Raw genomic sequence first — 24,087 nt, 5'->3', positions numbered from 1 at the left:
GTCGTCTATTTTTACTCTGGTTCTCATGTCATGTGAGAGAGACTAAGTCACACAATCAAACCATGAAGAAAAGTAATGAATGTCTCTCTAATTTGTTGTATTGCAGTCAGCAGTTATATTTGGAAATTGTCATTACCCAAATTGTAATTTAATAGGTTGACCGTAATTATATACTTTAAACCCACGGAAATTGGTCATCATTGGTCACCTTTTTGTGCATCAAACGCTACATTTGTATCTGCTATGCAACTAGTTCAGGAAGGAAAATTGATTTATTTACCTTTTGTTAGATAATGTCCCTCACACAGATAAGCAGAATTTATTTTAAAAATGAATAAATCAAGGCTACCATCAAATCATGGAACCCTGCCAGCAATCCGCCAAAACGTCCAACGCCGTACTGCATTTCCTTACGAGTGCTTGTGTAACACACGGCGACCGTAAAATGACATAACACCTTGTGCAATGCAGAGCTCCTTTGGCTCATGCTTTATGATGAGCATTTTCATCCAACCGAAGGTGACATCTACAGTTTGAAATGCCATGCTTCATGAAGCAAGCAGCCCGAGCTGTGACTGAAACCGCTTCTGAAAGTTAAGTTTTCAGGTGCGGCACCTATGGACCGCCCACGTCTGGCAGTTCCAGGAACGTCTCCACACTTCCAATGCAAAATACAACCTATACTAATGCCACCAAATTCATACAGTTATTCATGCACATTCAAAAGGTGCGTGTCGCTTAACATTTGCATGGGGGAGAAAAATGACAGAAATGTATTCACCAAAGATGAATTGTTTTATTTGCCAAATTCTGCAGCGTACTGATACATTGTGTTGTGCCACGTATGTTTTTAAGATGGTAGGAAGCACGTAGAGTATTAGTGGAGTGAAACAGCGTGTACAGTCCCATTATGCATAATCGGTGGAACAAAGCTGCATTTGAGTTGCTTCATATGTCCCATGCAGGGAATATAGCCAATCTCTTGACATGTTTATCAGCAAAACAAACAGGATTCTTGGTGTGTGTGTGCGTGTGCGTGTGTCGCCTCAGTCGTCGACAGCAATGTTGCGGAACAGATAGGCCATGGACTCTCCATTGTGGATCCGCCGGATGGCCTCCGCCAGGATCATACTGACATCCACAGTTTTGATTTTTGGACACTGAAGCTTCTGCACCTCATGAGGTACAGTGTTGGTCACCACCACCTGGAGGCGCAATACAACAGCCTTAGTGCATTTGTGTCAACCCTTAGTTCAAACTCTCAAGCTAGAAGAGACCGGAACAACAACAAACTACGAGTCTGCTTCTGATCTTGACTTTATACAACTCTAAACATGTGTGTTTGATTAGCTGGGCTGCTTGAGGCGGTACGTACCCTGGGAATAGTGGTGGCATTACAAACACATGCAAATGCTATGTACATAACTGCATAGAAATAAACCCAACTGTTCGAGTTATTTACTTAATATCTAAACCTCGTTGTCATGACATAGGATTCCAGAATAATTAAAGCCATTCCTCACACTACGTTTGATGGGAGGCTGAATTCAGGGGAAAAAAATCCCATAAAGCCTCCCGAGTGTGTGACAGAGGCGTTTGTGTTCTCCTGCATAAATAAACACTTCCGGCCTAGATTGATACATTAGAGTTCCCCAGAATGCAATTTTGTTTTGTCACACAAAATATCCGTCTATGTAAGCGCATTTTACTGTAAGAAAAAGGAAAATACTTTAGACCAGGTTTGTTTGTCTACGGCGGAAACGCTTTCTTCTGCCTCAAGATAGCCATGCGCCTGACCACTCCTTATGTTAAGACCAACCATGGGTGCAATTACATCTGCTCAGATAGAGCCCTTCAAGTCCAAGTGTGTCCGTCATCAGGTTTGCATTACGAGTGATGTGATCTTTCCTTTCGCATCAAAACGGCCCCGAAGCATTCATCAAGGCACTAGATGACCATCAACATATGAAAGGTCTCACAATTAGAGCATAAATAAATAAATATGGGAGGGATACGTGGCAAAACCTGGACCACGCTTTGTTTAAGAAAGAACAATCAATATACACAAACTAGTTAAAAGTATTTACAGGTGTGAGGGGGGCAACAAGTGGATCCACAGTATTTATTTGTACTAGATTGGATTACATTGAATATACAAAACATGTATTAGATCAGCTTACTGAATGTAGATGCAAGTCAACCTTTTTAACTCGTGACGAGAACCACTCGTGAATTTTACCTCATCGATGGCAGACTCCTCTATTAATCTTGGCGCATCTGCAGACAGCAGGCCGTGTGTAGCCATGATGTAGATCTTGTAGGCTCCTCTCTCCTTCAGGATTTCTGCTGCTGCAACAAAGTCCTCCACATTATCGATGATGTCATCCTGAGGAAGTGGCCACGGGGTTAGGCATCAAAGAGAAAAGAAAATATATTTAGATTGATGGAAGGATCCAACATGTCTAAGGGGGACTTTTTTTGGGAGGTGACATGACTAACCTGCAACAAAATGTATAAAATCACCAAAAATACTGCACTTATGATAATCAGCAATTAACTCGCAGAAGAAATGCCACAGAAATTACTAAATATGTCACACAAACTTGCATTTTAACAACTCCCCCACTTTGACTTTGGACTTCCAAAACATTTAAACAATTCCTCACACTGCATCACTCCAATTCAAATGTTCCCGTTTCAAAATGAGGAATGAACTACTAAATAGTTTTAAAGTCACATAAAGGTTTGCACTCTTACAACAATGATGGCGATCCTGCCGCCTACATCTCCCACGACAGTGATGGGGGGCTTCTCCTTTGCCATCATTACTGAAAAACACGGAAGAGGTGAAAGAATGTTTATTTCCTAAAGAAGACGGAGGGCTCCGTCCTCCAACCCCATCCAGGAACGGCTCCTCGGTGTGAGGTGAACTTAAGGGTGGATATGGTGAGACGGGACTGGATTAAAAACCTGCAAACATCACATGCAAGACCGCTCTACCCAGCAAGCTTCCATCTACCACGGCACGATCCAATAACTGCAGAATATTGCAGACTACTGACACCAAATCATCTGTGGGAGAAATTTGTACGGAATCCAGACCAAGATTTGAGTTGGGTTTACATGGTGCAACTGCATGTGGATGCTTTTAGTTCAGCGGAAGATGGGCGAGTGGCTGCGGAGCAGAGCCTCTTTTAGGAACCACAGACCAGGATCGATTATTATTTGTAATCTAATAAAAAAAAAAAATTGGGATGTTCCAAAAATAATTCATCTTGAAGCTTATCGAAGCTCCACAATTTGAATTATCTTAACCCAGACTGGCATTAAAATGAATTTATTCAGATTTGGGATTAATTTGGGGAAGTAATCGATCCAGGTCTAGAACCCACCACATCTGACCACACCACTGAACATGTCAAAAAACTTCTTCCAAACAGCAGCAAGGCTCATTCAGAGGTCACTTCCCAAATCCACCACAAGACCATCCAGCAAGGCATCTGTGCAAAAAAAAACCTCAAAACTTTTCTAATGGTTATCGGGTTGAAAAAGAAGCCAAGAAACTCGAATCAAGCAGATCAAGCAGAAAGATGCCAAAACAGAAGAAAACATCCACCACTTGACATCATTAGGTTCATATCAAGTCATTCATAAAATCGCCAGTTCAGTGTGCCAAGTTATATGCAATTCCATAAGCTAAATCTAGGAGGTGGGTTCATTAAACATATTCAATGACATACTGGTGTATGTCTCCGCTTTTTCCTATAGTAAAAAATGTATATGTGTATATGTGTATATATATATATATATATATATATATATATATATATATATATATATATATATATATATATATATATATATATATACACATACACACACTAATATCTTTGTAGAAAGTCGCATTTGACCCAGATGTAAACTCGAATGATGGGTTCAATCAAAAATATTGCATTTCTATTGTTAAACAGGTGATGTGTAGATTCCTTTTAAACCTCAGCAGTAAGCTGGGGTCAGTGTGTGAAACGCCTTACATCAGTAAGGATGACATCAGCTTTCATTTGGTTGCAGAAGAGGCCACAAATTAAATGGGCTCACACGGTTTTGCTGCACTGGGGAGACATCCGTTAATCGGATGGTGGTATACGATATTTAGAGTCTAGGTGTCTGTTGTATGGCAGCAGTTCAAAATGTAACGATGAGGCTAGCATGATGTGCTGCAAAGTCAGCAGCATAACAACGACATAATCCTTCATCGCTGCCTAAACTTGATCACACAAGTGTTCAGGATTATTTATTGAATGTTCAGATGTGAAGTGGAAGCCCTCAGTAACTCATTCCATGCAGGAAGGCGTCAAACCGCAGCGCAAAATGGATTCAAGCGTTATGATCATACTTGGGAGCTCTATCCCAGGAAATGGAGCACGTCTGCTGCCTGCGTGGTGGAAATAGGAGGTGGTAGGGTGGGGGTGGGGGGGGGTGGGTGGATAGCATGGGAGATTGCACAATTAGACATACAGTGGACAAACCATTACAGAGCACATAAGTGATATCCAAAACAAAACTCTTACATCTGTTTACAGAGGACGGGCAGCTGTGTTTGGGGTTAATCAGACCTTCTGTACCATGAATGAATATGAGAGAGAGAGACAAGAGAGAGACACATCTGGGAACTCAACTTTGGCTTATGGTTTCTGTGGCTACAGACAGACGAGGCGCATGAGAAATCATGTGACCTGCTACTCTTACTGTCTTCCTTTGCTCTCTCTCTCAGTCCTTCCCCTCCTACTCACAAAGCTGGCAACCACCTTGACTATATTTTCACCAGAAACTGCTCTACAGCAAACCTCACTGTAACTCCACTTCATGTTTCTGACCATTTCTTCATCTCTTACTCTCTCCCACTCTTTGGAACTGACAACCCTCCCACAACGGACTCTGCACCTGTCCGTCGCAACATCCGTACCCTCTCACCGTCCTCTCTGGCCTCCTCTGTTCTGTCAGCCCTCCCCTCAACCGATTCCTTCGCACTTATGCAGCCTAACTTCGCCACTGACACTCTTCTCTCTACGCTGTCGTCCTCTCTTGATTCTCTCTGTCCTCTTACGACTCGAAAGGTCCGCAAGTCCTCTCCGGCTCCGTGGCTGTCCGAACCGGTGCGCGCCGAGAGAGCCACAATGCGAGCAGCGGAAAGGAAATGGCGTAAATCCAAACACGCCAGTGACCTGCTTGCCTATCAATCTCTTCTCTCCTCCTTCTCTGCGTCCATCACTGCAGCCAAAAGTTTGTTATATCAATCCAGAATCGAATCCTCTTCATCTAACCCTAAAAAGCTCTTCTCAATTTTTTCCAACCTCCTTGACCCCCCTGTTCCCCCCCCTCCCTCCACCCTTCTACCAAGCCACTTTGTTGACTACTTTACAAAAAAGATAGACGACATACGCTCTTCATTTACTAATCCATCTTCCTCAACTACACCTCCAGTAACTTCACCTTCTTCCCCCTTGTTTTCCTCTTTTATCCCCCTGTCTCCCAATCAAGTTCTTACCTTAGTAACCTCTGCCCGCCCAACCACCTGCCCCCTTGACCCCATCCCTTCTCACCTTCTCCAGTCCATTGCTCCTGACCTTCTTCCCTTTCTCACCCATCTTATAAACACCTCCCTCTCAACCGGCTGTTTCCCCAACTCTCTGAAGGAGGCAAGAGTCAACCCTCTCCTGAAGAAACCCACTCTCGACCCATCTGAAGTCAACAACTACAGACCTGTCTCTCTCCTTCCCTTCCTCTCCAAAACTCTAGAGCGAGCTATCTTTAACCAAGTCTCCTCCTTTCTTCACTGTAACAACCTTCTAGACCCCCACCAGTCTGGATTCAAGACAGGCCACTCAACAGAGACTGCCCTCCTTGCTGTCTCTGAGCAGCTTCACAGTGCTAGAGCAGCCTCTCTCTCCTCTGTCCTCATCCTTCTAGACCTTTCCGCTGCCTTTGACACAGTGAACCACCAGATCCTCTTGTCCTCCCTCCAGGACCTGGGTATCTCAGGCACCGCGCTCTCACTCTTCTCATCCTATCTCACCGACCGCTCTTACCGGGTAACCTGGAGAGGATCTGTGTCTGAGCCTTGTCCTCTGACTACCGGGGTCCCTCAAGGTTCAGTCCTTGGTCCTCTTCTCTTCTCTCTGTACACCAACTCTCTTGGCTCTGTCATTCGCTCGCATGGCTTCACCTACCACAGCTATGCTGACGACACCCAACTGATCCTCTCGTTTCCCCAATCTGAAGCACGGGTAGCAGCACGAATCTCTGCCTGTCTGACCGACATCTCTCAGTGGATGTCCGCTCACCACCTGAAAATTAACCCGGACAAGACTGAACTTCTCCTCCTTCCAGGAAAAGGCTCTCCCACCCACGACCTATCTATTAACTTCAACGACTCAGTGCTGGTTCCGACTCCGACTGCCAGGAACCTCGGAGTGACGCTCGACAGTCAACTCTCCCTGACTGCCAACATTACCACAACAACACGCTCCTGTAGGTACATGCTGTACAACATCAGGAGAATCCGACCCCTTCTCACTCAGAAGGCGGCACAGGTTCTGGTCCAGGCTCTGGTCATCTCACGGCTGGACTATTGCAACTCCCTCTTGGCAGGTCTTCCTGCTAATGCCATTCGACCTCTACAGCTCATCCAGAATGCAGCTGCTCGACTGGTCTTCAACCGACCGAAATTTACCCACACTACTCCGCTCCTCCGCGACCTTCACTGGTTACCGGTGGCCGCCCGCATCCGCTTCAAAACACTGGTACTTGCGCACCGTGCTGCGAACAGATCGGGTCCGGTCTACATCCAGGACATGGTCAAACCGTACACCCCAGCTCGTTCACTTCGCTCGGCTTCTGCCAATCTGCTTGTAGCTCCTTCACTTCGAGCTAAATCACGACTGTTTGCTGTGCTGGCTCCTCATTGGTGGAACGAGCTCCCCATTGACATCAGGACAGCAGAAAGTCTCTACATCTTCCGTCGCAAACTAAAAACACATCTTTTTCGACTATACCTTGAATAGGTAGCACTTAAATGCCGTAGTAGCACTTAAATGTCCCTTACCGATAGCACTTTAGTAGCACTTAAATGGCACTTACGGATAGTACTTTGTAGTTTGACTTTATTGAAGAAATTGTACTTGCTTGATTCTTGTTGTTCTGAGTTTGGACTCACGGTTTAATGCACTTATTGTAAGTCGCTTTGGATAAAAGCGTCAGCTAAATGACGTGTAATGTAATGTAATGTCAATGTGCCTCTCACAGTCCGATAAACACACGACTCAAAAGTCCAGCACTCTAATCTCTCCTGTTGGAAAGTGTGCTCTCCACGTCGCCCGACAAAAGCGCAGAACCGGTCAGGAGTTTTTCTTTATTTGGCCAAGAAGCCGGAGGAAGGAAAGTTTACCGTCTGCAGTGGAAACATTGCATTAACAATTAATAGGATCCCAGCTGATAATGCAGTTATAAATGAACAAAAAACTGGTTGTGATTGACCAGAAAACACTTCAACTTGCACTCATCCTTGAACTGTCGTTGAACAATGAATGATGAGCGACTGGAGGTTCTCCCCGTCACTGTTGTTTAACAACACGGCTCTCTTTGCCAAGCGTGGAACAATAAGACAAAAAAAGATATGAGGAAACACCCACGGCACATTGGTGGTGTTTTCACCAGGCACCGGGCCAAGAAGAGCAGGCGCTGAGAAATATGTGGAACAAGTTTGTTTCCATACAACCAGCATAACAGAATCAGTCACAAAGCTGTGTTGGGTGTCTTACATGGCAGCTCCAGGCCGGTGTGTCCTTGGGTGGTGCGGGTAGAGGGGGGAGAGAACGGGGGAGATTGCCGTCCATCGACCATGTCCAGCTCTGAATGATGGGCCTCCCCGTGCATCACTGCCAGCCCGAGTCGCAGCCTCTCAGCGTAGGACTGGGCTCTGACACGGGACCACAAAAAAAGAAAAGTGGTGATGTTTGCACAGAAGCTTCAACACGCCTACAAAGGCAAAGTGGTTATATGTAAAGATACAAACTATCATAATGTGATGCGAAAACAGGAAACATAAGGCTTTCTTGTTACCTCTTGGCAGCTGAAGGGGACTTTGCAACAATTATGGCATTCCTGTAGTCTGGGATCTGAGTAACAAAGAACAACATACATTGGTTCCAAAACTCATTATTTGATGTCCAGCTGGATACCATCACTGCTGTGGCTCTGCCTTACCTCTTCCTGGATGTACTGGATGAGGAAGGGGGAAGCTCTCAGGTTGTCAACAGGGAAGCTGAAGAAGCCCTGGATTTCTTTCTGATGGAGGTCCATGGTGATGATGTGAGTTATCCCTAAAACGCCAAAGACATACATGCATGGTCAGCAGGGGAATTTAAATATGGCCCAACCCTAAGATGACAAGTACACGTTAAGCCTGAAGACTAGCTGAAACCCAGACAAACCACGCAGAGAGCACACACACACACACACACACACACACACACACACGCACACACACACGCACACACACACGGTGGTAGACGACCCTGCAAATCCTGCCGAAATGTTGTCACTTGTTTTTTGTGCCAAAACAAACATGGACGGCAGCCAAAAGCTTGCACAGACTGGTTACAGATAGAAAACGATAGGGATCTATCTGCCCATCAACAGACTGGAACAGACCACAGGTCCAACTTGTTCGATGAGTCGTCACGCCCACATCATTTTCATAAATGGCGTAACGCTAGAGGACGATGTGATACAGGTCGGTTTTCCTGACTTTAAAACTACATAACGGCCGGAGGAAATAACAAAACATAGTCCATACCGGCTTTAGCCAACATGGATGCTAGCAGCTTGCAGACAATGGATCCTCTCTTTCTCATCTTGCACTGCTTGCTGTAAGGAAAGTAGGGAATGACCCCGATGATGTTCTTAGCACAGGACGTCTTCAGGGCGTAGGCCATAACCAGAAGCTCCATGATGGCCGTGTTGACATCACTGAGAAACACATTGAACAACATTAGACTTCACAAAAGGCATCGTGATTGGTCTGAGCCAACGGTTGACCACAAAGACGATACAAACATAGAATAATATGAGGATTGGCATTGATGAGTCAGCTGCTTCATGTTTGTTAACATGGCTATCATCCATTAAACCACTGTCAATACAGTCAACACGGTTGGAGGTTATCCAACCTGTTTTTATTGACATTGTTTTACACAGCCTGTTATTAGACGCCTCCTTAACCAGCCTTTCCACTAAGCCCTAAGCCTAAAATAACCTTGACGTTACTGGCTGCTGTCATACGATTAAGGTTGTAACAAAATAAACACACCTGCAGTCCATAGACATGACCTAATTCTAAAGTTATTTTCAAGAACAAAAACCACATGCAGGTAAGAAAATACTTGCTCATGGGACAAAAACTCAATCTGTGGTGAGATTCTGACAGAGCACCACATCTGCTATGTTGATGAAGAGGATAGTTTCACTACTTCAGAAAGGTGAAGCGCTGCCGGTGTAACAGTTGACAGTACGTCTCCACTTTGGCCTGGGCAGCTCGTTGAAATCAGAGATCTCACAATGTGATGTCCCCTCCTGTGGCCTCTGGTTACCTTTCAGATAACTTATTAACAAGGACCAACAGAGGGCTCCCCTGGCAGAAGTGAACGGGACACAGTAAGTGTGGCTTTACAGTAAGTGTGGAAACTTACGACAGTCACAAAGCGATTGCACAGTAATGCCAAAAACACTGGCATTAAGATTGTTTACTGGCATCGCTACTGAGAGTTTGATGGCAAAGATAGATTTTACAAACACTATTTTGTTGCACGCTCTTACTCATGTGAATACAATCATATGTAATGCCATTTGTCATCCGTTAATGCTTAAACCATGTACAACCACAGGGGGATGCAGAGTTTGGAAGTGAAATAGGTCTTGTATGCGACTGCCATTGGGGAATGGGATTTTCATTTGTAAATATAGTGCGGTAATTAGGAAAGACATTAAACGCTGCTTTTGTTGGTTACGTGGTGGCAGATGCTGACCATTGTCCTAGTTAACTAACTCCCAAGAAAGATATCTAGGTCTTAAGTTGTTAATTTGGTCGGCCTGTTATTTCATGCCAGACTAAGTGTGACCATGCTGCTGCTGCTGGAAACAAAGAATATTAAAACTTATGGGCTGGAGAAGAGGCTGAAACAGCTCAGTGGAAGTTCAGAGATGGTTGACGATTGCCGGAGGGTTCATTGTATGAACACAGAGTGATACGATTCTTTGTTGATACAGAACATTAAGGCATCAAGGGCATCCTTCTAACCTGGGAATGGTCTGAATGATGAAGATGTCTTGTCCACGGACGGACTCTTTCACGTCCACTCGAGTCTCTGAAAACGAAAAAAAAAGACAGAACCCCCCCCCACAAAAAACAAACACACATTGTGGGTTCAAGTGCAAAGTCAAGTGAGACGACACAAGCTCATTAATCTAAAGAAGTCCACTATGAAAATTAGGATCTTTTTCAGGCTTACCTCCATTTGACTCTTGATGAACCAACGACTTGCCCAACTCCACCCCCAAGCGTCTGTGGAAGCAAAAACAGGCCACAGGGTGTTAAAGACAAAAACATTATTGTGTACCATTAATTGAAGTGTGTGTTCTAGTGTCGACTAATCCATTAGTTTTTACTATTGTGACCAGCAGCTTAATGTATCAACCAAACCACAAAAGGCCTAATACTCGAAGAAGAAAAAAGAAAAGAATAACCCACAACTATTTTGGTAATCTAAATTTCCAGCAAAGGCACCAAACATTATTGGGCTGCAGCTTCTGAGACGTGAGGATCTGCTGCTCCGCTCTGGTTCTTATTATTGCATATTGGGGCTTTTGAACGAAACAAGACATTTGAAGACATCAACTTGGAAAGAGACTTTTTTAAAACATTTAATTTACCAAATAATACATTTATTAACAAATAGATAAATAGAAATGGGCAGACTAATGAATCAATTAACAACAACAACAAAAATAGTTGGGTAACTTATCAAACTGATAGCTAAGACATACCGACTTCACTCCTGTGGCTGCGCGGGTCACTTATCAGTAGGAGGGATTTAGAGACAATGCAGCAGCCATGAAGGAATCCTATGCATTTAAGGTTGTTAGGTTCAGTGGTGGTTATGCAATGGGACTGTAAATCTCTTACGGCTTCAAAAAGATAATACAAAAACTTGGCACAGACAGAGTTTGAGTTGATATTAACTTTGAAGTCAATCTCTGAACAAGCCCAGGCTTCATGAACACAGCTGTGCCTCAGGCGCAAACCTGTTCATTATAAAAACCCAAACAGTGCCAAGTCATGATAGAGAATGAACTTGATGGAAGTTTAAAAGCACAACGCAGATGAATGAATTTCTGATGACTATGGGGCAGTTAAGCAGACAAATAGAAAGAACAGTTATAGAACGTCCTTGAAGTATTCTCGTATGAATTGCTTTGAATTAGAGGGTCTTACAAATAAGGATGACTTAAATTCAGGGGCGGTATTTACACACAGCCCAGTCCCCACATGTTCCTCAGTTAATATTCATTCCCATATTCCGTGTGCACACATTGTAATTTAACCTTTGCTCTGTGAGAAAATCTCTACTCGGCTCCAGAGTGGCAACATAATCTCACGAATGATGCGTTGCCAAACAGTGAAAACTGAGAAAGAGCTGTGAGCTCTTTTTCCCTCTGTGCGAGCAATGCAACCTCGGCTTGGCTGTCTGACAGGTCTGCAGGGAGGGGAAAGAAAAAAAAATGGCTGCTCTCAGATTTCAGTCGGCCAACAAGAGAAGATATTGTTTTTTGCAGAGATCTGGGTCGGTGTTCTTAGTAGCAATACAAACATATGTGCTCTTTTTGGAACGTTATCGCAGAGCAAACTTGATCAGTAATTGATCAAAATGAATTGCAGCGATCAAGAACACAGAAAGACAGGGGCACCCGGCACACTTAAACAAGAAATAATTAAATGCCATCATTGACATCTGTGTTTACCCTGCAGTGACATGTCGAAATGGCAGCGGCAAAAACTGGGCCTCCTGTTTTTATTTTCACATCATTCAGATACATCCTTCCTGGTTTCACTAGTTTAAAAAACGCCACAGGAATGATTGCCTCTTAAAAAGACGCCTGGCTGCATTAGCCAAGCCCTGCTTTTCTCCCGTGACAGAGCAGCATCCTTTCATCAGAAGGATTCTCATTGACGGGTCTTTCTAATTTTCCCACACCAACACCCATAAGACAAAAAAACATATCTTTCATCTTCACTACGTGGCGTTGTGCATAGGGTGCTGCTAATGGTAAACTGGGATGATACTTTAAAAAAAAGGGAAATAGTGATTCAAAGTGTTTCAAGTTTTTTCATGCAAACATTCAATTGGATTAAATTCGTGGAAATAAATGTTAAGAGTGATTATGTCAAGGCCACTGTAATAGCAATGAGGTCATCAAGGGACATCAACTTGTAAAGGTGCTTACATAGAAAGTAGTTGTTACATCATGTGAAAGTGTCATGTGATCAAGTGTTCTGAAGATGCTAAAAACCTGTTTATGAAGTTGTTGTGATGAGACTAAAGTGTGATGTGTTTAAGGGGTTGGACAAAGAAATGTAGACAACCCAACTGTTATGCAATATGACAACAGCAGCGCCCATGCAGAACAAAAGTGTTTATTCTTACCTTAGTACAGACACTAACTATGTTAGTGCTGCCATTACTGCTAGTTTAGACTTCAGACTTACGCCTCAATGTCCACACTATGTGCGTGTCCCAATTAAACAGCACTGAATTCAAAACAATACACACCCATTGTCCTCGGGTCACCTGCACACCTGCAGCTACGACTCCCAGGTGTAGTGTCAGGGGCATGTCGGGTCACACACACACACACACACACACACACACACACACACACACACACACACACACACACACACACACACACACACACACACACACACACACACACACACACACACACACACACACACACACACACACACACACACACACACACACACACACACACACACACACACACACACACACACACACACACACCATCAATCGTGACTTTTGCCAGTCAAAACTCACTTACTCTGTGATCTTCTTGGCCAGCTCGGTGCACGCGGTGGTGGAGTTGGCGGAAAAGACCCGGTAGCCACTCTTTGAGACGTTCATTTTCTCGTAAACGTGCGCCGGCTTTGGAGTTCGAGAGTATGCGACCAGAGACCTGTGACCCCCGAAACGCCTAATAGGCATATTGCTTCAGAAACCTGATGTGGTTACGTTTACCCCCCCCCCCAAAAAGAAACCGTCCGTTAGAGCCCTATCTACGCTGAAATCTAAACTATGGGTGGTTTAGACTTCCACCAAGTGGACGCATGTTTCTGGAAGAAAATACAAACCTTGCTGAAGCTGTGCAACGCCACACTGTATGTAAACTAAAACGAGCACGCGCACACGCTCCACATGTAACGCTGGTCACAACGACCAGCACCACACACACAAAAACCCGATCTACCAGTAAATCGACAGCAGATGGAGAGCTGAGTTTCTACGCGGGTCTCTGGCTCTTTCCCGTCTCCAGAACACAAACACCGGTTCGTGTTATCATGAAGAAGAACGGAAATGGACGCCCGTCCAACGACAGCACAACAACTTATAAACTTCGCTGCTAGCGTTCAAATGTGGCGACAGTCAACTTTGTAGCAACGCGGTCGCAGCAAGGCAGAACCCGCCACGAGCGCATGTTCATTGGGTGGCTGCACTGACGGAGTGACTTAAAAACGAACCAATCGGAAAGCAGATCGAAACATCAGTGGGCGTGTCGGACATGCCTTTGGCCAATCGGTGCCTGGGATTCGTGTGACCTCGAATTAAAGGCGAAACGACCGAGAAATAAATGTGGCGGGTGGTTGTTGGAAAGTATGTTTTGTTTAAATATACCAACTGTCAACTATTGTTAGTTGGAGAAGTTAGACAATGCTTTTGTTTTGTGAGTACAGCCGCTAAGAGTGAGATAAATGTGTCAATTTCTAACCCACATAATGCTGTAATGCCAACTGGAGTCACGTGCAACCACAAGTTCAAGAACGCTAATGTGTCACACGTTACTTTTTTATTTTCACGTCATTTATTTATTATTCGTGGTGCTTTCATTGTATACATCATAGGCTATTTTATGTGGACTTGAAGAAAAATAGCATTTTTTAATGAAAAATATACAGAGGTCCATTAGCAACTGTCATCTAATAAAACTGCAACACGTAATAAAAGGTGCTGCTGTCATACATTCCATGTCTATGCAACCAATGTCCGTTCACTTTACCTTCACGGCAAACTGAAGTTCAAATAAAAAAGTTGTTTCTGTATGATCTATAGAATGTGGACAGCCACTAAATGGCTTGTATTGTTTGCAGTAAAAAAAGTGCCTACCAGTGGATTCACAGTCAGTAAAATATAGTTTTACTTCTACTTTAATCAAAAATGTCTTCAAATTAAAAAAGCATGTTCAAAGTCATCACTGTGCAACGCTACAGAGTTTTCAAAAACTTGAGCTGCACCACAACTTTGATGTGAACTGTGTGAACAAACAAGCTTTTCTTAGCTGTTCCTCCATATGTTTTATACAGGCAGCAGAAAATAATACAGTGTGAACAGGACTCGTGAAAACGGGGTGATCCTGTCTGCCAGTAACGGCTTGGGGGACCGCCACACCTAAGACACAGCAGCACGCACCACACCCTTTGGTGCATTCCACCTCTGAGGGGACACTCCAGCAGTTGCAGCGCTTTTAAATCCTCGTGCAGACCGTGCCATGAGGATTACAAGTCAGGGAGTGTCTATTGGGATCTACATGGGTCAGCGATGTCCAGCTGGTTTATGCACAAATTGCAGCTTTTAAACACTGTCTGCACGTTCATGTCGTATTATGGTGCTTTGTGCACCAGCCACACATAAAGTGGTTAGAAGATGGCATTAGATGCAGGTGATGCAGCTCTTCAGCCTTTCAGCACCTTTTCTTTTAGCAGGTCCAAGATGACCTGCCTCTCTTGGCTCTCCAGCTCAAATCTCCTTTCCCTTTCTTTTCTCTCAGCTCCCAGACGTTCCCTCTCCAGAGTGATCTTACCTGTGAAGAAAGAGAAATGGAAATTAAATCTGTAGTTCAATGCCATTTGAGGAGGATGACAGCGTCACAGTTTGAAGACAACTTTGATCTTTTAGTTGACATTTGTAACTTCATGGATAAATAATATTAATTCTTACAATAATAAGAATTTCCTTGACTTACTTTAGTGTAGCCTGGTTCCAGACCTCTGGAATTTCTGAATAATTATCAGACTAACTTTAATGTAAACTTCATGAGAATTTTGTCATGGATGAAAATATTGTTTTTAGAGCCAGTGTATTAGCGGTTACACAGACACATTTTAGTGGTGTAACAACTAGTGCAACATCACACTTGATGCCATTTTCCTGTCTGTGGTGATCTGTCTGTCTGTCTGTCTGTGTGTGTGCGTGTGTGTGTGTGTGTGTGTGTGTGTGTGTGTTACCCGACATGCCCCTGACACTACACCTGGGAGTCGTAGCTGCAGGTGTCCCGAGGCCAATGGGTGTGCATTGTTTTGAATTCAGTGCTGTTTAATTGGGACACACACACACACACACACACACACATACACACACTGCACATAATTTGGACATTGAGGCGTAGGTCTGAAGTCTAAACTAGCAATAATGGCAGCACTAACACAGTTACTCCTTGAAAGTGTAAAAAAATGTGCAATACCACAATCAGTGCAATACCCCCACACAACCTTCCACCAACATCTGAACATGTGCAATATCCCCATATAACTGTCCCCTTCCCCCTTTCTTTTTACAAGCTAGGTACAGCACTAGCCTACAATTTACTACTACGGATGTACTACTTACCTACTTATTACTCTTATTAGCACTCTCCTTTCCTTTCTTATGTTTATTTTTGATAACCTGTTCCTGTACTTAATACTGTAAATACTAAATACTGCATACACTTTACCACTATGTACAGTGTCTTTTGTACAGTGTTTTTTTTAAATATATTTTTCATTCTTCATATTTCTATTATTATTATAGTGTGTTTGTTTTGTACCTCTGTTGACTCGGAGAACCCTGCAAAAATAATTCCGATGTGTCTGGACTGCTGGTCTAGGCACAGATGGCAAATAAAAAAACCTTGAACTTTGAAGTTAGTGGTGTAACAACTGCCAATTATATGCAAAATGACATGCATTACAAGTACAATCCATATTACCCAGGGTTGAATTTAAAATCCCACTACATTACTCTCTTACTCCTTTGAATCTCAAGCTCCTCCCGGCGCAGGGCAAGCTCCTCCTCTCGTAGCCGTTGCTCCGCCTCCGAGCGTTTCTCCAGGAAGCTGAGAATCTCAGAGTAGGTCTGGCAGCAACACTGGCAGGGCCTCTTGGCTGTAGGCGCCGCTGAAAGCTCTACCATATCTTCGCGGCCATCTTCTGGTTCTGCTGTGACAGTAATTATGTAACAATGTGCCAATTTCTGAAAATAATTGCTGAAGGACACTTTGGAATGGCAAAGACTTGCTTGTAGGCGCTTGAACTTGAAATAGACGTTTAAGGGATTTAGACTATGCGTCACCAAAGTCTGTATTTTGAGAAGGAACACTCACTCCCATGTTGACTTCTACATTTCAAGCCCACAGCGGTCCTAATTTTCTTTTTGTTAAAACGCATATCTTTTGAGTTCACATGCATGAGAAAGCAAGATTTGCGAGCAGGGTGTCGAGCGGCATTATCGGCTCTATTGAGGAGGACTTTCCTTCTCTTCTCAATGCTTATTTTTGTTCTGCAAAACTATTGTGAAGTTCACATAGAAACTGTAAACAAACTGAAGTGTAAATGCTCTCCAGAGACTTCAGCCACCCGGCGGAGCTACGAGTGTGAGAACAGACACCGTGAAACTGAGGGGGAACCCTGTTGGGACATATTTTTTTGTACCCATACTCTCGTAAACTTGGATTTGTCCGTGTTCCTTTTGTAACTAAATTTGATGTGTGTGAGAGAAATAGAGCAAGACCTGCAGCCTTGTAACCAAGTAAACAAATGTTTAGATTTATATCCGAGTTTATAGAGGAAGATTATATAGAAAGAGTATACTCTTAAGTATGAAGCACAACATTTAATGATTAAAGAATACTTTTTTTCTGTATTTAAGCAACCAATCTACTTCCTTTTTACACCAGCAGCAGCATGCCCAGTGTACGTGAATCGTCACGTGATATTCGTTTTCATATCATTTAAATATGTTTATTAGCTCAATTATTGTGCAACCCAAATTCCAAATCTCCTATTTCTACTATAGTGTAACTTCACCCTCAGGTCTGAGCCGAAGTCCAGAGATGCAGTATTTGTGACACCAGTGGCTCACAGCCCGAATGTATGCAACATCAACATAGTCATATTCTCATGATTAAATGTGATTTGCCCTGTCAGCCAGATGAAACGATTGAGATAATAACCTCGGAGGCAATAACGAGTAAATAATCTTTTAACTGTTGACGCTGAAGTGACTGTCAAGTCTCGTCATGTCTAGTGTTTGGTATCAGTTTGTACCTGCTGCGGTTTGTGTGACGGTGATGTTGGGTTTGTCCTGTTCTGGTAGAGTTAGTTCTTCCATGGCTCGCCTTCTCAGTTCATCCTCCTAACCAAGATGAGGACAAGATTTTATATATATAAATACCGATATATGCAATACATATAATATAATGCAATACACGTCGTATAATGTATCTCATCTCAGTCAATATAGACGAGACCATTGACAGTGGGGCTTTTCATTCACTGGTCTACATGTAAGGCTGGGCATGAGGAGAAAAGTAAATGTCTCAATATTTTTGGACCAAATACCTCGACAATGATATTGTGACAATAATTATATTTTTGATGAATAATCATCCGTAATTGAATTCATGATTTAAGGTCCTCAATTTACTGTAATGCATCCTCTAAAGCTAGAAGGAGACGACACTAGGGCCATATGACGATATCCCAAATCCCCCCCCCCCCCACACACACACACACACACACAAACACTCATTACTGAACTGTGAACGACTGCTGTGTCACTCGTATACTTGCAATATTTGCAACAACGCACTCAGCGAAACTGATTGTACAATACTGTTCTCACATTTCTGTGCCTAATTATTTTTGTATATATTTTCTTATACTATTAGCATTTACCTGTTTTTGTATTCTTAATTTAAATTTAAATTATATTTTTGCCTTAAATTTTGGAAGGAAGACGAGCAAAGTAAGTTTTTCATTGTACGCAGTAACTGTCTGTTATCTGTGCATATAACAATAAAGTATCTTGAATTAAAATACCAATATACCGTTTTGCCCGACCCTACACTGGACTATAAAACAGTCTTTGGTGTTAATATTGATGTATTCTCAGTTGTGATGAATCATAGACTTCAATTGGCCAATAACACGTCTGTATCTCAGAAGTACTGCTGTTGACAAAATAAAGAAAGAAATGGCAGCATGAAGCTCTGTGATGAGCTGCAAATAACTCGCTCAGTCTTCCCCTCTAAACCAGCCCAGTGGCACTAAAACACCCCTCTCAGGATGAGGTTCTGGTGCTGGTGGCGTCACCTCAGTTGACCTTCCCTTCTCTCTCCTAACACGACACCCACCTGGTACTTTGTGCTCTCGCCGCTGGCCAGGAGCCCCTTCTCAGCCTCCAGCTCCAACACCTCGTGGAGCAGGTCTTCCTTTTGGGCGTACAACCTCTCCGTTCCAAATCTGAGCGCACCAGAAGCACACACACGTCACACTGTCTGCGAGAGGCCGAGCGCATCCGGTTATTTCCTCGTGAAACAGCACAGTTTGCTCCCGCTGACTAAACTAACCTGCGCAGACTTGGGAAGTCTTGTTTCTTGTAGTAGTCCAGCAGCAGCATGGTCCTCTCCCTACACCTCCTGGCATCCACCTCAAAGCTTTCATCTTGGAGCGCTGCAGTGATGATCTCCCCCACACGGGCCCAGATCCGCCCTGATGACACACACACACACACACAATGTAATACACAGGTGTACATGCGTTCATATGTCTCTTCTTGAAAGCACGCCACGTCTTCCCTTTTATGGATTTCTTCTTGTAAGATTGTTAAATGGCAACTCAAAAGGAAACGTTACTGTTTGAGTCACACATTGTAAGTTGCTATTTTAGTTTTAGATAGATATAAAGGTATTCCTGGGTTAAATATCACTCTATATGTTTTTCACGTGTCATGTGGAAAACGCAGCTCTCTGCATCTGAAAAGTGTCCGAGTGTTTTCAGGCGCATCGGCCCTGTAAGAACCGGACCAACCTGGCTCTTTGGAGGCAAAGGGGTTCTGGCCGATAACCTCCCGCAGCAGGATGATGTCATGGCGCGCTGAAAAGCGCACCTGGCGCTTCCGTGGGGCCGTGGAGTGGCCAGCGAGGGAAAAACCTAAATGGTGGAGATAGAACAGAATAATGAATAGGGAATCCATCGTTCACACTGACAGTCTGGACCTCCTTCAAAAGAGAACAAATAAACGACATCCCACAACCACATTATCATGATCAGCTTAAGAGATGACCAATGTGGGCATTAGTTAGTGGTGAAATCACTTGTTACCAACAGAACACTGTTACCACTGGACCAACACCATGGCAGTGCCTGGAATAAGACTGCAAGTGATATTAAACTGATCGTGTGCGCCGAGCATGGGGGTCAGTGGGTCAGCTCATGTCTACTCGTGTTACATTACATTACATTACATGTCATTTAGCTGACGCTTTTATCCAAAGCAACTTACAATAAGTGTTATTATATGCTATTACCATGCTATTACCATACACACATATATATATATATACATATATATATATATATATATATATATATATATATATATAAAAAAATAAACAAGACAAGAGGCTGAAGTGCATTACTGTGTCTCAGCACTTGTAGGCCGACTCTGCGCCATTAAAGTTGAATCTAATGTGCAGGGAGCCGGCTGCTACACGCACGTATCCACAGACACGAGACGAACGGCCCGTGGAGCCCCGATAGCACCCACGGAGGCTACAGCGGCGCGATCAATGCCGAACCACGCGTCAGAGGGGGGAGGGGGATGGGGGAGGAGCGTGTGCGCACGACGCGAGAGAAGCAACCTAACGCGGTTTGGGAGAGTCGTCAATATAAAGTGATCGGAAGGGCGCGTGAGACGCGGAGGTGGTAGCGTGTCTCACCGTTGTTGATCGGCACTTCCACCAGCACCCGTTCCATGTTTCTGTTCGGTGCATCCGGGAACCGTCTGACGCGCGCTGCACACGTCCAGTCACCAGTACAGGTCCCCTACTGACGTGTAGCTCAACTTGGCGGAGAATCGCAATCTGGCAAAAAAAACAAAAAGAAACGGAGGCTCTGCGCTTCGCTTGTGGTTGCACCTTCTCCGCGTGGCCACGAGGTGGAGCCAGAGAGCCGCTGTTCAATGACCCCGATGAGAACAGCGTCTCACTGCAGATGGATCAACAGAGTGTCTGAGCATTAGTTACAATGCTTTCCAAATTGTTCAATGTACCAATACAAGAGATGAACACATATTTAATGTGTGTATTTGAAAGACAGAGAGGGGGGGGGGTGGACAGGACCAAGATCCCGAGGAGCGGCCAAGATCCAGGGAACATGTGGCGTCAGGTTTCAAGTCAAGGACATTTTATTTTATGTAGCTCAAAATCACAATGACAATAATCATGCATTAGTGTGCGGTACACTTTACAAACTAAAATCCCTTATGAGTGGATTCAGTGAACCAACATATTACATTGAAGAATGTTAACCATTTCCTTTTGTACCTTTTGAATATTAAAAGGGTGTAGCATTTAGGGGGATCCATTGGCAGACATTGAATACAATATTAATTATTAATAAGTACGTTTTCTCCCGTAACTGGCTGATACCCTCTGATACTGATCCTTGCGTGCTACCAAATCAGAAAACATTCAGTTCTATCCTCCTTGGCTGTTATGTAACATCACTAATGTGTCCTTTGCGAGAAAAAGAAGAGCGTTCACTTCTGTGGCGCCATTACTTGTTGTTGCTAAGGTGATTCTGCACCCACCCCGTGCTACAAAAAAATACCCTGTGGACTTCAGAGCAACTTTGAAATCAACCGGCGCACACTTCCCTTAGTCATTCATCTCTGGCACATCATTAATATAATCTCTTCATTCAACTTCTGTTTTTGAGGGTGGAATCATGGAAAGCCCACAAGTCTGGTGCCGGACAGTGTGCTTCTTCTCTACTGGGTCGTTCCCCCTGCAGCTGTTCATGAGACGTTCAGATCATTGCTGCTGATATGTGACATGTTACGATATTAATTGGTTTATATACAGTTTGTCAGAAGAAGAAGAAAAAACTGCATTAAAGACATTTAGATTTCAGGTCGGTAGCCAAAACCACGCGATCTATGAACAAATTAACACTCAGTTGTATTTAGCAGCAAACTATGAGTGAAAGGGACAAAACCAGGAGTGCATTATTCCTTTGTCTGTTGAGCAATATTTTGAGGACGCTTTTGGAGGGAGGGAGGAAGCAGAGAGACAGACAGCACTGAGTCAGAGTTGTTGTTTTGAGAGAGGAAATCACCTTTATTTCCTCCGTCATTGGTGACGTTAGGAGGGAGCTAATGGAACATGGCAGTGTTCAAAGTAAAGGTGCCAGTACTGCCCACGCTCTCATTACCGGTTGCTTTTTATTGAGGAGCCCCTGGACCGGAGAGAGAGAGAGAGACAACATATGAAAGATGGAATGTCATCACCATCATCATCAACTGGGGATTGTACAGTAATCATCCCTGTGGCTGTGCTCGGATATAAGAACAGTCACGCAGGATGCTCGGATGTCAGTGTGTCGTTGATCAGCCTGGACACACAGTCCTGGTCCTGGTTCTGGTCCTGGTCCTGCTAGGATCAGATAAAGCTTCAGAGCAGATCGCCCTACAGGAGATCAACACACCTCCAAAATGTCCTCCTCTCCACTCTCTTTAGCAGGGTTGGGGGTGCGGGGAGACCCATTGTTGTGATATTTTCTCTCCCATTTTATAGCATTATTTTATGTATTATATATTTGCAGATACCCACATTCAAAATATAATCAGATTTTTTTTTTTTTAAAGGAAAAGAAAGATTAATAAGTTTCAGAATAACATTTTTTTCTGAGAAGTATAAAACAAAAGAACCGGGAGCCAACCCCAAGATAACAAAAAAGAAGGCTACGTTCTTGTGGTTGGTTTATTTTTAGCTAAACGGCTGCTTTTTAAGAGATCCCAGTGGCGTTTGGGAGCCATCAGGAATCGTAATTTGGTTGTTTGGTCAGGCTGCGAGGAATCTGCACTCATGTTGAGTTGTGTGGTAATAATTCCCCTTTGTTAATTGCATTAAATTGATAAATGTCAGCGAGCATTAACAAAGGCAGATCAAAGGGAAGGAATGATGACACATTATCTGTATCAAATGCAAGAATGGGGAGCAGAAAAGCACATCTACTGTGACAAATGAAATAATATCATCTCATCGGCCTCGTGAGCCGGTGGATAAATGTGATCATGAGCACATGTTCTGTTTCATGTTTTGTGCTTGCGGTATCCCACGGCAAAGAGTGGCATTTGCCATTTTTATTCCGTCTCGCTCCTCTGCGTCCTTGCAAAGACACACGGACCCTTCAGTCAAAGTCATATTACATAAAACTACAGTGGCTGAGTTGAGTGTTTTCCTCCCAAAATGTCTGGAAAATAAGCATTTCTTAACATTTAAACACCCTCAGAGTGTGTCTAAATTTCACATCACAGATATAAAAAAAGAGCTCTCGTCGGAGTTTCAACTTCAGTTATGAACATTTAAATTTTTTTTCTGATCTGTGCAGCCAAAAAAAAAAACCCATCAGCTACTTTGTTAATAACACTCATATTTCACAATGAACAGCTTTATTTTACAAGATCAGAACACATCTGCAAAAGCTTTGAGGCGTGAGTATCTCTGAATTACAGAGAAAGAAAGGCCAAGAAACAGCAATTTAAGACAAATCTATAGCTCTAAGTACATTTTTAATACATTTCTTGCTGAAAATGAGAAGATCCATATATCTCGTGTTAGTCAGTTGTTTATGAAGATGTTGAGTGCCGGCGGTTAGCTTTGCTTAAAGGCAGAAGGCAAGATGAAACCGCCTGGTTATTTGCCAACGTTGAAAACCATGCCCACCAGCACTAATTAAAACAATGTATCTTATGAGTTTAATCTTTTACACAAAGAGAAATGTAAAATGTTGTGGTTATGCTTGAACTATGTATTGGGTAACAGAAGCAGGGCTGGGGTCGAATAGTCAACAAATTACCTCCTGACGTCTATTCCTTGACGCTTTTCCTTGACCTCTGTGGAAAACGTCACGGGGTCAAGAAAAGATGGGAAGGAGAATTCATGAATTCATGAGGAGTTAGGAGATGACAACCGAGGTGTTTCACTGGATTATTTACAGCATTCGATCAGCACTCATCACGACGGCCACTTAGGAACCTTCCTAACCAAAAAGAGCGATTCCACCGCAGCCTTGGGCCATCATTATGAGAGCTGGATATTGGACTCAGTCACTGAGAAGGAAGATTCCAGCTCGACCCATGTATTGGAATGACGTCAGGTATTTTTTTTAAGTAGCCTTATAATCTTAATGATCTTTATTCAAATACATGCCTCTGAAGTCACTGGCTATCTTCGAATTAGGAAACAAACCTGTGCATTTGCAGTATTGAATTACCTGCTGGGTCTGTGTTAAAAGACCTGATGGCCGTTAGAAAGAATGCAAGTTGGAGGCACTTCAGCATCGGTGTCACTTTTCAGAACTAGAGGTTGCTGCCTGGAAAAATCACAAGAGGCACACAGTTTGGATCCAAA

At 43.5% G+C, this 24,087-nt stretch overlaps 2 protein-coding genes across 5 annotated transcripts; both read right to left on the bottom strand.

Annotated features, from left to right (window-relative positions):
• Nucleotides 1-774: 774 nt before the first annotated feature.
• On the bottom strand, nucleotides 775-13,843 carry LOC117731227 (phosphoribosyl pyrophosphate synthase-associated protein 1-like). Of its 2 annotated transcripts, XM_034533434.1 has the most exons (12): nucleotides 13,490-13,843; nucleotides 13,180-13,357; nucleotides 10,569-10,621; nucleotides 10,358-10,424; nucleotides 8,858-9,030; nucleotides 8,266-8,381; nucleotides 8,122-8,177; nucleotides 7,821-7,978; nucleotides 4,397-4,435; nucleotides 2,758-2,828; nucleotides 2,240-2,386; nucleotides 775-1,205 (listed from the first exon to the last, which is right to left on the bottom strand). In XM_034533434.1, exons 2-12 carry the CDS (start codon nucleotides 13,341-13,343, stop codon nucleotides 1,047-1,049), a joined length of 1,203 nt encoding a protein of 400 aa, XP_034389325.1. In that variant the 5' UTR covers nucleotides 13,344-13,357; nucleotides 13,490-13,843; the 3' UTR covers nucleotides 775-1,046. The 2 variants fall into 2 exon arrangements, with proteins under 2 accessions (XP_034389325.1, XP_034389334.1); XM_034533443.1 differs by lacking the exon at nucleotides 4,397-4,435 and having other exon boundaries at nucleotides 13,180-13,842.
• A 366-nt stretch (nucleotides 13,844-14,209) lies between these two features.
• On the bottom strand, nucleotides 14,210-20,530 carry si:dkey-45d16.4 (scaffold attachment factor B1). Of its 3 annotated transcripts, XM_034544918.1 has the most exons (8): nucleotides 20,392-20,518; nucleotides 19,481-19,603; nucleotides 19,021-19,162; nucleotides 18,805-18,913; nucleotides 17,717-17,804; nucleotides 16,535-16,609; nucleotides 16,421-16,458; nucleotides 14,219-15,213 (listed from the first exon to the last, which is right to left on the bottom strand). In XM_034544918.1, the coding sequence occupies exons 1-8, from the start codon at nucleotides 20,426-20,428 to the stop codon at nucleotides 15,109-15,111; spliced, it is 717 nt and encodes a 238-aa protein (XP_034400809.1). In that variant the 5' UTR covers nucleotides 20,429-20,518; the 3' UTR covers nucleotides 14,219-15,108. The 3 variants fall into 3 exon arrangements, with proteins under 3 accessions (XP_034400798.1, XP_034400809.1, XP_034400806.1); XM_034544907.1 differs by having other exon boundaries at nucleotides 14,210-15,213; nucleotides 16,421-16,609; nucleotides 20,392-20,530; XM_034544915.1 differs by having other exon boundaries at nucleotides 16,421-16,606.
• Between the last annotated feature and the right edge of the window lie 3,557 nt (nucleotides 20,531-24,087).

This window comes from Cyclopterus lumpus, chromosome 1 (genome assembly GCF_009769545.1).
Source record: "Cyclopterus lumpus isolate fCycLum1 chromosome 1, fCycLum1.pri, whole genome shotgun sequence".
NCBI classification, from domain to species: domain Eukaryota; kingdom Metazoa; phylum Chordata; class Actinopteri; order Perciformes; family Cyclopteridae; genus Cyclopterus; species Cyclopterus lumpus.
Note: the sequence above shows the minus strand (reverse complement) of the source record. Positions and strands in the feature narration are given on the sequence as shown.